Raw genomic sequence first — 17,442 nt, forward strand, 5'->3', positions numbered from 1 at the left:
CCCCCCCCCCCCCCCCCCAGTCTACATGCCTCATGCATGCAGGGCGAGTATTCCTTCTCCCTGACTCTGCTTCACTGTGCAGGTGGGCACCCCCCTACCTCACTGCACCAAACAGTGCAAGAAGCAGTCATGAATGGTAGCTCTATTTTATTTCTTTTAAATACGTTTCTGGCTGTAATAACATTTTCTAAAGGAAATATTTTAAAATATTAAAAAATAAAAAAAGCTGTTTTTCTTTTTAGGGAAAAAACAACTATCCTGTCTCTATATTTGGGGTTAAATTAGCAGTTACTTCCTTTTTTGCCTTAAAAACATTCTTGAACAGTTTGTAGCCAGTTAGTACTATTGGATGGAATACGCTTAACAGGCATTGGTGTAACTGAAATGTCTCTTCCTCAGTAAATTACAAAAGGCCAGTAGTACAAGGATTGAAACCTTTTGTAGGCTTTTGTTCTTGTGGAATTACTCTGGTGATAGGCTTTTGTCCAGAGTGACTGAAAAACCTGATGGAGACAGAGATTACTCCTCCATAGCTTTCTTTCAGATCTATAGTAAAATGAAAGCTAAATAGCAGTCAAGTGCTCCTAAAATAAAATTCCCATATTGGGTCTGTGCCCTCTAAAAATAAATGGCTCTGGCAATTCACATTTTTATTCCATGTTAAAAAAAAAAGAATATATAAAGTATATTCCCTGGAGAAAATAGTCTCTCTGATTTTAAAGATTTTAAATATAACCAGTAAAAGTCAGTCTCTGAATTGACTCTTCAGCTTTGCAGCTGAAATGCAGGACACCCTGATAGTGATGTAAAATCCTGAAATAATATGGGAGATTCTGTTTTAATATCAGTTATATGCCTAAAGCCTTGGTAGTACAGGAGCATGGTAATCCCAGTTACTTTAAGAGATTCAGTGAAGAATATCACTGCAGGAATTTGAAAGCAAACAAGCTAATAAAACAAACCAACCAACCCCCCTGCACTTGAGGTTACTAAATATTTAGAGAAGAGAAGTAGTGGCACTCTTCCTTTTGGCTGTAAACAGGCATCATAGTTCTCCTTGGAGAGAATCTTTTTTTGTCCCTGGATCCTTATAGGTGTACAAGTCCATTGTGTATCTGTGTGATAACTGCTCGTCATTCAAGTTAACTGCAAGTCATTCCAGGTATAAGCCTGTCTGGCTTACTGCCCTTGCTGACCAACTACTAGGAGAACAGCAGCACGCAGCTCAGAAGGTCTGGCTTGCACTGGCAAAAGGCTTCCAAACCTTGATGAAGTTTATCAAGGCTAAGTACAGACAGTTAAGAAATCTGAGGCTGAATCAATTCAATCTTCGCAGGTTAGTTTAAGCTGCATAGATTGAACTGATAAGCACGTGAATAAACAGACATCCACTTTTGATTCTGGAAATTTTATGCACATGTCTGTAGTGGTCCAGGCCTGAAGCCAGGGATTGCTAGGGCACACCTCCTTGCTTAGCTGGAGCAGATAGTTTAGGTGAAGGCTAGCCTGCCCACCCTGCAAGGGGGGGGTTTATGGGGTAGGTGCAAAGCTTCCTGGGATGCTGGAGGACTGTGAGTTAACTTGAATCTGCAGGGGATCTGGCACAGAAGTTTAATAAACCGATTTAATCTAACCCAGTGAAGTGTGATACTACATCCATCCAGGTTTATCTTAAACTAGTTTCAGCCATTTTGAAAGCCGTGTATGTACATTGAACTTCTGTTGTATTACAGATTTGTACTTGTTTCTGATCACTTATACCAGTTTGTGTAGTTTCTGTCCCTAGCTTAAATGTTCAGGATACTTTGCAGTTTTTATGCCTTGTTGCTTTTGTGGTGGAGCACAGAAAGTGTTAATCTCCATTGCTTGCTTTAATTTTGAAGGGTACAGCTGTAGAAATTTATCATTGTATGATGTTTATAGTAGACTCCTATTCAAGTTTGTGTTTTTTAAACTCTTTTTTTTGTTTGACCTACCAAGTACAATCCATTTGTCATCGTGTCAGTATGTGGTATACTAGGCAGGTCAAATCAATGTGAAAGGAATTTGAGAAGAAGCCAAGTGCATTTTATTGCTGCCTTTGGTGCTATGATAATTACTCTGAGTTCATTTTGATGGGAGTAGTTCTTATATTTTTATTCACCCCAGTCCTTTGATCTAGTCCAGTATAGATGGGATAGATGGGTTGGTGTATGGGTTGGACTTGATCGATACCCTTGAGAAACTGAAGTGGATTCTGTAACAGAAGATGGAGGAATGCATCTCTTCTGGAAAACCTACCACATCATTTGCTTATGTCTCTAAATGTAATTACCACTTTTCCAATCAAGAAACTATACTCCGGCATTGGGAAAATGAGGGGCACTTTTGCCTTTCGTTTGGGGGAGCACTTGTAAAAAAATCACTTCCCCATACCTCCTGACTGTGGTTAGGAGTAAAATGTGCTTCATAATTCAAATTGCTCCATATTACCAGAGACAGATGGAGCTCTTAGAATCATAGAAAATTAGGGTTGGAAGGGAACTCAGGAGGTCATCTAGTCCAGCCCCCTGCTCAAAGCAGGATCATCCCCAACTATATTGTCCCAGCCAAAGCTTTGTCTAGCTGGGTCTTAAAAACTTCCAAGGATAGAGATTCCATCACCTCTCTGGGTAACCTATTTCAGTGTTTTACTACCCTTCTAGTGAGACAATTCTTCCTAATATCTAACCTAAACTTTCATTGCTGCAACTTGGGATGGTTGCTCCTTGTTCTGTCATCTGCCACCACTGAGAACAGTCTAGCTTCATTTTCTTTTGAATGCCCCTTCAAGAAGTTGAAGGTTGCTACTAAATCCCCTGTCTTCTTTTCTCTAGACTAAATAAGCCCAGTTCCCTCAGTTTCTCCTCAGAAGTCATGTCCCTCATCCCCCTCACCACTTTTGTTGCCCTGTGCTGGACTCTCTCCAATTTGTCCACATCCTTTCTGTACTGGGGGGGCCAAAACTGAACACAGCATTCCAGACATGGCCTCACCAGTGCTGAATAGAGGGGAATAATCACTGCCCTTGACTTGCTGGCAACACTCCTACCAATGCAACAAGGGTACACTTCAGGCTCATATTCAGCTTATTGTCCACTGTAACCCCCAGGTCCTTTTCTGCAGAGCTGCTGCCCGGCCATTCAGCCCCCAGCCTGTACCAGTGCATGGGATTGCTCTGTCCTAAGTGCAGGACTTTGCACTTGTCCTTGTTGAACCTCATGAGATTCCTTTTGGCCCAATCCTCCAATTCGTTTAAGTCGCTCTGAATCTTAGCACTACCTTCCAGTGTATCTATGACTCCCCCCAGCTTCGTGTCATCTGCAGACTTGTTGAGGGTGCACTCTGTGCCATCTTCCAGGTCGTTGATGGAGACATTGAACAAAAACTCTTAATCCTTTTAAAGATGATGGTATGTGAAGGAGGTCTAGTCACAGTTCACCTCTCAGATCTAAAGCCCTTCATTGCATCTTGACTCCAGAATAAATTAAAAAGAAAATAAATAAACCCCTTTTGGGTTACTTGACTTTCTCAGTTACAGAAAATCACAGCTGTTTGGGATTAAACAGTATTAATATATGTATTTATTGGAGTTATTGATCACCTGCCAACCCTTGAGGGCCTATTACATCACCTGGATAGGCATGATAGGAATATTTTAATAACTATTAGAGACGCACCAATGTATCGATGCCACATCAGATTGGCAGCAATAAAAGGAAAATTAACATTAACAGCTGTCAGCTTTTTTTGGCTGGTGTAGTTGATAATGTACCGATTAAATATAATATGGCTTCTGGCTGGGGCCCCTAGACACTGTGCATGTGTGCAGCTGCAGCATGCACATGGCCAGGAGTGCAGCTGGGCAGTGTGGAGAGCAGTGCTCTGCAGGTAAGTTTGTGGAGGGGAGGGGATGTGAGGTGGGGGTCAGATCGAGGCCCCCACAGTGAGGGAGGGAGGGAGTGGGGCAGGGTTAGGGGCTGGGGCTGGGGCAGGGCAGTGAATGGGACCCTGAGGGAGCAGGACAGAGCTGCAGGCGTTTCGTCCAGGGGATCAGTGACCCGGTACTTAAAAATGGCAGTGCCTGCAAAGATTGAACCAAATTTGATTGAACCAAATTTAATTAAATGAGCTTTAGTTCCGGCACTGCCCCACCATTTTTAAGCGTTGGGATGGTTTTAACTGGAGCGGAGCTGAGTGGGGCGAGGGCACAGGTGGGCTGTGCACTTGGGGTCTCTTCAGCCTGCTGCCTTTGCCCTGGGTGCTGCACGCTGGCTGTGTGCCCCCTGCCCATCTGGTGGCAGTGGTGGTGGCAAGCTGTGCTTCCAGCTGCTGGATGGGCAGGGGGTGCGGTGTGGCCAGTATGTGGCTCTTGGGACAAAGGCAGCAGGGCAAAGAGCCCTGAGCCCACAGTGGGCATTCTGCCTCTGTCCTCCCCCTGCTGGGCTCCACTCTGGTTAAAAGCATCCTAGCACTTAAAAATGCTGGCAAAGGTGTTTGAACTAAAGTTCATTCAATGAGCTTTTGGTTCAAGTGCTGGGATGCTGGTCTCCTGGATGAGGCACCCGTGGTTCCATCCTGGTCACGGGCGGCCTTGAGCTCCTCCCCGCCAAGCCCCTTCCCATCCACAGAGTTACCTTCAGGGTACTGCTCTTGATGCTGCTTGGCTGCATTCCTGTAAATCAGTTATCTGATCGGTATTGGCCAATATGCCTGGTGAATAATCACTATTGGTATTAACAAGAGAATCTTTATTGGTGCAGCCCTAGTAAATATGTTTTATCAAAGAAACTATGCTTAGTGATTTTAAACCTTGAGGATGACAAGTATTGCCAACATTTTGGCTGGATTAGTTAAATTGTTATATTAATTTTAGCTGCAGCAAGAAAATAGGATATGATGTGTTGCTTTTTCCTATTCAGTAATAAAATATTTGAATAGGTATTACTTCTTTAAGTATTTCCTTGCCTTGGCTAAAAATATGTTGGGGGGAGGAAAATGTTAATGGATGGAAATGAAATATTTTTTTACATGAAATATTTTACAGACTTTTTTAATTTTATTTTTTAATTTCTTTATTTTTTATTTTATTTTTTTTAATACAACTTTTTAAATAGTGGCATTATAATTAGGACTGCGTGAAGCTTCGGTCGCTGATTCGATTTTGAGGAGATTTGGCCTGTTTTGGTGGCCAAATCTCTGAATCCAAATCGAATCAGGAGACCCATTGATCTCTCTGAATCAAATCGGAAGCCTCCGATTCAATTCAGAGAGATTTGACGATTCAGACATAGACGCAGCTTTATATGTTTTTGGGTTTTTTTGTTTGTTTTTGGGTTTTTTTTCTACATACCTCAAGATACCAGGCGGTTTGTGAATGCTGAGATGGTGGGGCAGGTGAAGCGTCCCACGGGAGCGCAGTGGGGTCCCCAGTGCACTCGGTGGCAGACCCAGAAGTGGACCAGAACACTTCTGGTCCACTTCTGGGTCCACCGCAGAGCACTCGGGGGATCCCCCCTTCCCCTCCCCCCGGCTTGGCGACTGATGCCTCTTGGGTCTGGGGGCACCCGGGGTCCCCCTGCAGCCGATTGCCAAGCTGCGGGGGCTCAAAGGGGTCCCCCGTGCACTTGGTGGCGGATCCACAAGTGGACTGGAAGTAGCCCCCATGCTTTTGTGGGATGCTCCATCCGCCCTACCATCTTAGCATTCATGAGCCGCGCCTGGTACCTCAAGGTATGTAGAAAAAACAGAAAAAGCTGTATCTATGGCTGAATCACTGATTTTTCCGAATCGGAATTGAATCTTCAGATTCGGATTTGGCCGAATCGAATCTGGACAGTGATCGAAATCAGCAAATTGAATCGCTGTCCCCCCAATCGGGCCAAATCCAAATTGAATAGGTCCGCTTCGCACACCCCTAATTCTAACACATTTCTTTCATTTAATGAAATTACTGTCTGGCTAAAGGAAATGTACTACTTAAATGTAGAAATGTTTCTGGATAATGTGTTGCTAATGTAAAGATGTTTAGGTGAATTACTGTATACTCCCATTTTATGTATAATGAATTCATCTAATGCTGTCAACTCACTAACAATGTATGGAGCTTATTTTTTTTATTTTACGTTTACAAATAAGACATTTAAAGTCAATCCAATAATTTAAAGATCATATGGATATTGAGAAAATTTAGTTAAATTTTTAAAGCTAACTGTAGGATTATGGAGAGTATTGGTAACTTGTGTAAAGGATATAAGGTAGATGTTTTATTTGCAAATAAGCATGTAGGTGAACATGGTGTTTAGGGAACAAAGCTTAAATAACAGATACTTAAATTGCTTTATCTTCCTATGTACATAATTTTAGTTAGGAATGCTGATGGTATTTTAGAGACACTCTGGTCTTGTGAGTAACAAATGTCATAGGAACTTGCCAGTCATTATGGGGAAAATTGTTTGCATATTTCATGTAAGTAAACAATTTGGTCATGCTGCCACCAAAAAGATTAGTCATGATATGGCACTAAATGTTTTGTATGAGATCAAAGAATTTCAAACTTTTTTTTTGTTGTTCCTTGGTAACGAAGTCTACTTCATAGGGTATTGTTCTACAGTTTTATATGTACAAAAATCTCTGTTGTGTATTGGTGTGAATTTAGTGCTCATTGTAGTTCTGTAAATTATTTTATAGCATCTAAAGTACACTGGATGGAAGACACAAAGATATTGTCCCTACTAGAAGAAGCTTACAGTGTATAGGTTAGTGTAATATGAGTGAAGATATAGACAGAGATGCTGAAAGAAGCGGGTTTTACAGCAAATGGAAATGTGGTAGAGGCAGGACTGTCCCGGGGGGCCCGAATTGGGCCGACCTCCCCAGGCCCCATGCTTTGTGGGGCCCTGCAGAGCCAGGTCGAGCAGCACGGCAATTCCATGCTGCTGCCGGCTTCACATCTGGCCGCTTGGCACCCCGCTGCAGCCCGCTGAATCCACCACCGGCTTCCTTGCGTCCAGGGGCAGGACCCCGCACAGGCTGATTTGCCCTGGGCCCTGCACCCTGCTCAGGTCGTCTCTGGGTACAGGAACATGCACACTTACTTGTTTAATATGCTCTTATTATATGAAGCAGGTGGAGAAAGGACTTTTCTGGTTATCCACAAATGCATAATTACTGTGCAAGTTTCTCACAAGTTGTCTACTAAGCCTGAACTCATACCTACATGGCTGCCTACAAGCAGTAGAAGACAGTTCAATTCAGTCTTTTGAAACTGACAATTTAAGCATCTGTTTGGAGTTGTGCATATTGGGAGTTATACTGACATGATGAAATTTTCATATATATATGCCACTCAACAGTTAGCAAGTGGCTGAGAAAGGTATGCAGTTCTTGCTTTGGTTTGTGATCAGAGTATTCATTTGTACAGACACAACTCCTTTTGTCGAGCAAGTTTCAAGTGTATGTAGTTTGTTTGTTTGTTTGTTTGTTTTGGCAAATTAGTACAAATTAGCAGCATTAATGGCAGTAGTTATAATTTTTAATGTCTTAGTAATAGTTACCGTATTTACCCAAACCAAGACTACTTTGAATTTTAGACCACTCCACAATAATAATTTCTCCATGTATAAAATCTAATTAATACATTTATTATAATTTTCCATGTGTATAATTTAATATTTGGGGTCACCTTAAATTTGTTGTCCCCCCGCCTTCCTGCCTGGACAGGGAAAGCAGCAATGGGGACAAGGACCAGACGCCCACCCCCTCCCTATACCTGCCCCCCTGCCACTTGGAACTGAGCTACCCTATGCCCTGGGCCAGTATGCCAGTCTAAAACTAGGTAGGAAGAATCTTTGCCTTGGATTCAAGTAAATATGGTAAACTGCAATTTTGAAAGTTAAGTTGATTAAGCATGCCCCATGCCAGTTTAAGTTATGTCAAAGTAAACTTGTTCTTTCATACTTAAGAATTAATTTGAGATACAGATTAAATTGGGTAGAATCTCAGCATCAGATCTGTTAAACAAGGTTTTCTATTAGCTGTTTTTCATGCCTGATCAATGTAGTGCATGAATTGAATGTATCAGTCTCCAGCCAACTGAACTGAACTGGAAGAGTTGGGATAAAAAGGTTAGTGTGTGTTTCAGCATTTTCCCAATGATATGCTATGTGACTCTTTGACCAAGTCACTTAAACGCTGCTGTTCAATGCATCTGTTCTTGCTTCTTTATGTGACAGTGGTGTTATATTTTTTCAGATAAAAGATTCAGTATAGGCATAAAATATTATCTAGAAAGAGTTTTAAATCTTCACATTGCAATGTTCCAGGCAATTTAGTTAATCTATATTCAGATTTTGCATTTCTTGTCATCCATTAGGGTATGTTTGTGTGTGTAATCTTGAAGATAAGGCGTCATTTAAACTTATTAGTTAAATTTTCCATGTGTTGCTCTAATTTTCAGCATCAGTGGTTTCCTCCAATCATATTCTTTTTTGAATCTGAAGAGCTGTCCTTTTATTTCTTTTTTTAAATGGCAAAGATCCAGGCCTCTGGATAGCTTGCTTTCCAGATCTTAAGCTAGCATGACTAAACAGAGGAGGAACAGATTTTTTTATTATATTGGTTGGCCAAATTGAATTTGTAAAACCTTTTTAGTAAGTGTGGGTTTGCTCTACAAAGCCTTGTTTAGGTTACATTTTATGTTCTGAAAAGCTTCTGCTAGAACCACATAGCTCAATCAGTAGTATCAGTGCTGATTTATCTTGTAGATAACATGCTGTCAGCCGCTGCCATTTTTACCAGTGTGTAGTCTAAAGCAGCTCTGTAATCTGTCTTCAGAATAAAATGCCAGTAGCTTCTTCTCTTGCCTTCCTTCTGTGGTAGCAGTGGTGAAAAACTTTAGGATGGAAAACTAAGGTAGACCTCCCAATCATTAAGGAGGGATAAAAAAGGTTAACACTATTGCTTTTTTTTGTAAATGTGTGCTGTTCACTGAAGTGGTGTGGGATTTTTGAATGACCATTCATCTTGGTTTTCCCCATATCTACTTGTTATCCTTTCCACTTCTTTTAGGATTTAGTTCCTTTGAAAAAAATTTCATATGATTCTAATACGAAAATAACCAGTGCATGATCATTTTAAAGAAGTTGAGGCTGAAATACCCTTTCATTGTAGCAGGATAGAAAGTTTAACTGCAAGTTTACAAACCTCAGAAATACAACTGAAAATATTAAGTGTGAAGGTAGTCTGTCTACTTGTTCAGTTCTTGGCATCTTTGCATAGGCAGCTAATGTGGGTGCTGTCAGGGTGTTGACTGATCTTGTGTATACTGTGAATTGAAGTGAGATCGCAAATTTATTTCCTGTAAGCTGCCAAATGGGGATAACGTTAGGTTACTACTGAACCTCATCTAAATCAAAAGTTTGAGTAAGGCTCTAAATATCTCTTGCTAATGAAGTAATCACTTGCAATAGCAATTTGAATTAATGCTATACTATTTAGTTCACTTTATTGCCAATTCAGATTTGATTCTATTATGTGATATAAGCATCACTATTTTAATACACTGCATTCTTATTTTAACATGAATTCCAAATCTTGAAAATTGGCATATTATGTCATCATACTAAGTATTTTAGGATTTATCTCAACCCCAGCAGGGTGGCAGGAGTACGGAACTTGGGTGTATGGGGTGAGGGAGAGTGGGGGGGGCTGTGGAGATCCCCTGACCCCGTGGCACACAGTCCCCAGTGCTGGTAGCGGTGGCGGCGGCAGCAGCAGCAGTGAGGGCAGGCCCTTGGGGCGCTCATGGCTCAGGCGGGCTCTGCCACCTGGCGGCGCATGGCTCGAGACAATTCTGGGAACTGCATGTGGCGACAGAGTGGAGCCAGGCCAGCCTGTCTGTCTTGTGCAGGGCTCACAGCAGCTCCTGGGACTTGTGCACGACTGGGAGGAAGCCCTGTGTAATGGAGCCGATGGCCTGGCTCAGCTCCCTGCCACCATATGCAGCTCCTGGGACTCTGTCAGAAGTGGTAAGGAGCTTCCTGCTTCCTGGCGGAGTCCCACGAGCTGCACACACAAATTAGGACAAGTATTTTTCTTAAATAACATTAAAATACGTTATATCAGATGTTTGACTTTTAGTATATGATTTGGATTTTTTATTTCCAAGATGGCAACCCTCTTCTTCCCCTCCCCCCCCCCAAGTACTTCTTGGGGGTAGGGGGAGGGGCTTCCAGTCCCAAGATGGTGACCAGGGGCCGTGCACCTGTAAGGAGCAGGGCTCCCATTGCAGTGCTCTACAGCTCACCAAAAACCATTAAACGGCCCTCCAGCCAAAAGAATTGCTCATCCCTTCTCTTGGAAATCTCTATACTGTTGTAGTTTGCTAGAAACACATAATTTTTTTTGCATATTTGGCAATCTAATGAAAAAATACTTCTTGTGTTCTTTGGATTTATCTCTTATTTTTCGTTCTTTAGGATTTGTTCTTAAAAGCCAGTCTTTGAAATACAGAGTTCAGTTTCCAAAATGAGTGAACATTTGAAGAACATGTTTTAATGATAATGAGGAACTACTGGAATTAGGGTGACCACTCATCCTTTATTGGGTGGGACAGTCCCAAAACGTAAACATCATGTCCCAGTCCTTGATGGAATGACTCCGGGACAGCATTTGTTCTGGATTTCCCTTGACACAGTCAAACCATAGCAACTCTCATCTCAGTATCATGTTCAGGGATCTGGGTTTTCTGTTCGCTGCAGAAAAAAATGGATTTTCTCCTTTGAAGGAGAAAAACATGGGAAACTGGCCTAGCCTGAGAGTGGGATGGAACCACAGGTGGGGGGGTGTGCTGGCTCCTTGCTGTTGTGTGTACTCCTGGGGAGGAGGCCTCCCCAGATTTGTGTGTGGGGTGTGGGTGGGCTACCCACTGCAGGCTCAGGGCTCCTCACCATGCTGCTTTCCTACTGGGGCTTCCATGGCGGGACCCGGTATAAGAGGGCAGAGCAGACCGTGGAGGCTTGGTGTCTTGCTTTTGCTTTTTGAGAAGGTGGTCACCATAACTGAATAGAATTGTAGAATAATCTGTATTTTCTGCTGCACTTCAGATCCAAAGTCAGAAACTAGACTGTACATCATGGTGAATGATTTTGAATTTCATGTCTACAACCGCTCTGAGCTTTATGGACAGCTTCAAGATTTATTTGGTCTGGATCCGACAATAATTCCACCAAAGAAAGAGGATGAAAAAGCACAAGTAAATGGGAGACAAAGAACACATGCCAATCTTGAAAGGTAAAATATTATAACTTTATTTCACTATTTGTCCTTGTCAAAAACACTGCCCTAATATATCAGTCAAGGTTCAGTTCAACACCATTAATAGTCTTTGCTGGAAGGCAGTGCAAATAGGAAAGTAATTGGTTAAGTAAATTTTATACAATTTTTCTTCCTGTGTTGATTAGAGACTTGCTGTAAAATATACTTAGAATAATAAGACAAAATATGGTAATGGATGAAATTATGAAAGGGATTAATTATAGGAATGATAGGGACACCGAATAATAGAGAAGTAACCAGAAAACAGTGTCTCGAGGAAGAACATACATAAACAGCAGCTAAAGTTTCAGGACCGGTTCTGCATTGGCAGGACCTGGTGTTCCAGGGCTTCAAAATCATTCTAATTTCCTGGGTTTCTTTTGTGAGGGGAAAAAGCTTTGTTTTCCTATTTGTTTGTTTATTTTGTCATGTCAAAAATAATTGGATTGGGGAGAGTCCTCCTGTATGTCCTGTGTACAATGGTATGAGCTACTTCATGCCAAACCACTGCTAGGGAACTTTCATGCCTTGCCACAGGGACTTGGAATTTGCTAGAGAGTAGCCCAGGGGCAGGCAAAATATGGCTCAGGCCAGATGTGGCCCACCATGCCATTCTATCTGCCCTGCAGGGCCGCTCCAAAAAACTATTATTGCCGGCCAGTGGCTGCCCCGCTGAAAGCCATAGGGAGGCATGGGCTTTCAGAGGTTGTGTGCCATTGGACTGGGTGGACTCTGTGCCTTCATCTCTGTGTGGCTCCCAACACTCGAGCTGAGGGCACTGAGTGCAATGGTGGGTGTCTGGGCAGCTGTTGAGTGGGGAGGGAAGCTCCTGCCTGTAGTGCCAGGAGTCGCACATGGTGGCAGGGAGCTTCCCTGCCCTGATGGCACACGTATGTGGATGGGTGGGTGTGGGGAGTGCAGGGGGGTTTGTGGGTGGGGGCTGTCCCTCTCCCCATGGTGCACAGCCTCCACTGCTGGGGTAGCAGGCAGCAAGCCCTTGGGGTGCTCGTGGCCTGCAGCAGGCAGAGCCCCCGCCAGCTGGCGTGCGCCTTTGAACCCAGACTAGGCTGGCTCCATGCTGGCCCATGCGGTTCCTGGCACTGCAGGCGGGAGCTGCATGCTATTGGGCGAGGCCGGGCTGGCTCCATGCCTCTGTGTGGGACTCCCAGCATTTCAGTGAGCCAGCCTGACCCAGTGGCACGCGCCCCTGGCTGTAGTGTTGGGAGCCCATGTGGCAGCATGGAGCCTGCCTGGCCTGATGGCGTACAGACCAGAAACCATGGGGAGTCACGTGCCGTTGGCCTGGCAGGTTCTGTGCCACCATGTGTAGCTTCCTGTTTGAGTGCTGGAAGCCCCACATGGAAGCGTGGAGCCAGCCTGGCCTGCTTGCTCATGGCTCTTGTCTGCAGTGCCACAAGCCCCACGTGCTGGCACCAAGACAGACTGGTCTAGTTTCAGACTGGTCTAGTTTGAAGACGCTTGCCAGCAGGCTGGGCCAGCTCTGTGCCACTACTTGCAGAGCCTGCACCACTTGTATGTTTTACTTGAGACCTGATAGACCAGGGGCAGGCAATTATTTTGGGCAGAGAGCTGCTTACTGAGTTTTGGCAAGCCATTGAGGGCTGCATGGCAGGTGGCCAGGGGCAGATAAATATTTATTTTCTAAATTTTTTAGGGGTCCCACGGGCCAGATAGAATGGCCTGGTGGGCCACATCTGGCCTGCGGGCCACATTTTGCCCACCCCTGTGATAGGCCTTCACAGACTCTTTTCCCTGAATATGCCCTTAGATACAGCTTTTAGACTAGACAGAACTGCACAAGTAGTATTCTCACAGAGTGATTGTTCATGTTGTAGCTCGAGTCGGAGGAGCTGCAACTTCATTTTTCTCTCTAATTTTTTGCTTTGGATTAGGTTGGTTCCAGGCAGCAAAAATTAGAACAGCGACTCTTCCTCTTCCTGTGTTGTCAGTGCACCTTTGTTGGCACTGAGGCATCACAGAAGTAGCTTAGCACTGGAAGAGATGAAGCACAATGGAGGCCAAGGGAAAAGAGGGAATTAAGTCTTGTTGAAATGGAACTGGCAGTGAGTTGTGGAGAAGGACTCTGATGAGGAATGTAGGCAGTTTGGGATTAGGACTTGTTAAGACTGGTGAACCTAGGACTGATTGGACAAGGAGGCCCTGATCTGGTGATGGAAACAGGAGCAATGGCATATTTGGAGCAAGTTTTTCTGGAGGGAAAGGTTGAGCTATGAAGAAGGAGCTGATGTAATTATGTTACTGTCTTCTCCTTTTGTGACCCCCTACTTCATTCACTGTGCATTTTCTGCAGCAAATGAAAAATAGGTCCTACCAATCCACACTCCAAATCAAAACTTTTCAGTGAAGTTGCCTATAGAAATCCTGCTTCATTAGTCGTACAGGTGGGAAGATGTCTTGCATCTTGCTTTAGCAAGTTGGATAGACAGGAATACTTGGTAATGAATAGTTCTGCCTTATACAATGAGAACTTTATTTTTCACAGATGTTGTTGATCTTGTATTCTTACACCTGTGAAATACAGAAGTTAGCAAATATCTGGTAGATTATAATGACCCTGGAAATCATTTTCTGTGTTAAGTCCCTGGTACTTAGTGTCCAGCAGGCTAATTAATTTATGTTCCCATGTTCATCTTATTAAAGGTGTTGGGTTGATTTCCTTTGAGCACACAATAACTGAGGTCAGACAGGGAATGATTTTTTCTGTGAAAAATGTTCCCCTACCTGAGTCTTAATGTCTCTGCCCTTCATCTATTTTTTTCAGCCATCAGTCATTTAGGTGCATCTCTTTTTGGTTTCATCCACAAAATTGTCATAATTGGTGTATAGGAATGGCAACTGAACTGGGTACAAGATCATCAGAAAGTAGAGCTGGAAGGGACTTCATAAGGTCATGTAGTCCAGCCCTCTGCTCAAGGCAGGATCATCCTTGACTAAAGCATGAGCCAAATATTGCTCTTTTTGAAAGTTTCCAGGGATAGAGATTTAGCATTTTGTCTAGTTAGCATGTTCCTATAACTTTAACCACCATCATAGAAAGGTTCTCCTAATCTAAAACCTGATTTTCTCTGCTGCAGTGTGAGGCCATTGCTTCTAGTCCTGTCCCCTACAGACTCAGAGAATAGGTCTATCTCTATCCTCTCTATAATTGCTCTCCTCATATTTGAAGACTGTTATCAAATCCTCTCTCGGGCAACCCTAGCTTTTTCGGCCTTTCTTCCTAAGTCTTAGTTTCCAGGCCTCAAATCATTTTTGTTGCTTTGTACTGGACTTTCTCCAACCTATGCACATCCTTCTTGGAAGTGTGGGACCCAAAATGGGATGCAGTTGTCCAGGTGGAGCTTCACCAGTGCTGCGTAGAAAAGAATTACTTCCCTTGATCTGCAGATGACACTCCTGTTGACACAACCCTGTATGCTGTTGGCTTCTTTGGCAACAAGAGCACACTGTTTGCTCATATTCAACTTATGGTCTACTGTAACCCCAAGGTCCTTCTCTGCAATTCTGCAACCTTACCAGTGATTTCTGTTTGTATTCATGCATGCAATTATTTTGACCCAAATGCAGAAATTTGCACTTGGCCTTGTTGAATCTTATTTCACTGGCTGCAGACCATTTTTCCATCCTATCATGTCATTCTGGATCCTAGTCCTGCTCTCTAGAGTGCCTGCAACTCCACCCAGCTTGTCACCTGCAAATTTACTATACATGCGCTCAGTCCCATCTTTCAAATCATTAATGAGGAAGTTGAAAAGTACTGAACCCAGGATAGACCCCTGGGGAGCTGCACTTGATACCTCCTCCTGAGTAGACATGGAACCATTGATTACTTGCTGAGCACAATGATCCAACCAGTTATGTATCCACCTTGGAGTACTTTCATCTAGTCTGTAGTTCGTTGGTTTGTTTGTTAATGAGATATTGTGGGAAACCTTCAAAAGCTAAAGTCAAGGTATATCACATCCATTGCTGTCCTCCCATCTTCAGAGCCTGTCTCCTTTAATAGAAGGAAATCAGGGTGGTGAGGCATGACTTGTTCTGGTTGGTTCCATTCCAGCTATCTTCTCTTCCAGGTGCATTGTAATAGATTCCTTGAGGACCTGCTCCATGATATTCACTGAAGGTCAGGCTGACTGGTCCGTAATTCCTGCATCTTCCTAAGTGCTCATCTTACAAGAAAGGGAAGATGTTTACCCTTTTCCAGTCATCCAGAACCACACCTGACCTCCATGAATTCTCAGTGTTGAGAAATGAGTGATTGATTGTGGTAATTGTAGAGCTATTACAATTACCTCAGTCACTCATTCTCAACACTATAATAGCTCTACAATTACCTCAGTCAGTTCCTTTAGTACCTTAAGGTGGATTCCATCCAAACCTGCTGATTTTAAAGTATCGTGCTTCTCTAAGTAAGCCTTAACCTGTTGTTCTTCTACGCTAGATTGTTTGTCTCCTTCCCTATCTTTGCTGCCAAGAATGCTCTCTCTGTGGCAGCTTAACCCTATTTTTGAAGACTGAAATAAAGGCAGGTATTAAATGCTTAAGCCTTTTCCGATTCATCTGTAACTAGATTGCCTTCTGTATTCCTTAAGGGACCTCTGGTTTCTTTGGTCTTCCTGTTACTTTTTACATACTTGTAAAATTCTTTGTTATTGCCTTTTATGTCCCTTTTCAGGGCCTATCATCGTGGATCATTTCTTGGCCTTTTCTAATTTTTCTCCTTGTATGCCTATGCAATATTCTAGTACTGTGACTAAGGTTCCACATGGACCACTTTCTGGAACAGACATGTGTATGACCCATGGATTCTGATGGTTTTGTTTTGTGTGGTGTTGATTGCTGTGGTGGTAGAGATGTGTTGGCAGGTCATGGACCTTGTTACTCTCTTTAAATTGTAACATTTATTTCATCTCTATCTCCCTAAGTTAGATTAGTGTCAAGATATTAAATTGTATGGAGAAATGAAAATGATAAAACAAATGAAACACTGGCAAGAACCACAGTCCGATGGCTGGGAAATTGGCTCCGAGATTGGACCCACAGAGTAGTAGTCAATGGTAGCTAATCATTATAGTGCTCTGTGACCAGTTTTGTCCCCCAAGGATCTGTCCTTGGACTGGTTCTCTTTAACATCTTTATCAACTATGTGGACATTGGTGTCAGAAGTGCACTGGTCAAGTTTGGGGCACAGCATCCATACCTGAGGACGGGTTAGTGATCCAGCCTGACTTGGATAAGCTTAGTAAGTGGGCAGATATAAACCTGATGATGTTCACTACCGAAAAATGCAAGGTACTCCACCTTGGGGTAGGGCAGGGTTGGGGGGAACCCGCAGCATGCTTATAGGCTTAGCGGTGCTACACTCACTAGCGCCACAGCTGAAAGAGGCTTGGGGGTCATGATTGACCACAAGATGAACATGAGCCACCAATGCGATGTTGTAGCTGGTAAAGTAAACAAAACTCTGGTTTGTGTCCATAGATGCTTCTCAAGTAAAATCTCAGGATGTCATCCTCCCTCTGTACTCAGCCTTGGTGAGGCCACAGCTGGAGTACTGCATCCAGTTCTGGGCTCCACAATTCAAGAACGATGTAGAGAAGCTTGAGAGAGTCCAGAGGAGAGCCACGCTCATGATCAGAGGGCAAGAAAATAGGCCTTATGAAGAGAGGCTCAGAGCCATGGGACTCTTCAGCCTGGAGAAGTGCAGGCTCAGGGGTGACATGGTGGCTGCCTATAAGTACATCAGGGGTGTGCATCAGGATCTGGGGGAACGTCTGTTTACCAGAGCACCCCAAGGGATAACAAGGACCAACAGTCAAAACTCCTCCAAGACCGTTTTAGGCTGGACATAAGGAAACATTTTTTACTGTCCAAGCTGCTAAGGCCTGGGGTGGTGCAGGCACCTACTCTGGACTCATTCGGGTGTCTCGGACAGCCGGAGCCGACTCGAGGTGATTTTCGAAATTCCTCGTTCGCTGGGCGGGCTGGTGAATGGAGAGGCAGACAAAGCTTAATGGTTGCAAAAACTTTACTTACGCCGCTTGTAGCCGCGACGCAGACGGTCCGGTC

At 43.6% G+C, this 17,442-nt stretch overlaps 1 protein-coding gene across 1 annotated transcript in view; it reads left to right on the forward strand.

The window, feature by feature from the left end:
* Positions 1–17,442, forward strand: part of KIAA1109 (KIAA1109 ortholog) — a 252,339-nt gene that overhangs the window by 39,188 nt on the left and 195,709 nt on the right. The window contains exon 7 of the mRNA XM_025204706.1: positions 11,124–11,310. Coding sequence (XP_025060491.1) covers positions 11,124–11,310 — 187 coding nt within the window. The remainder of the gene's footprint in view (positions 1–11,123; positions 11,311–17,442) is intronic.

Source organism: Alligator sinensis, unplaced genomic scaffold (genome assembly GCF_000455745.1).
Source record: "Alligator sinensis unplaced genomic scaffold, ASM45574v1 scaffold150_1, whole genome shotgun sequence".
Classification (NCBI taxonomy): domain Eukaryota; kingdom Metazoa; phylum Chordata; order Crocodylia; family Alligatoridae; genus Alligator; species Alligator sinensis.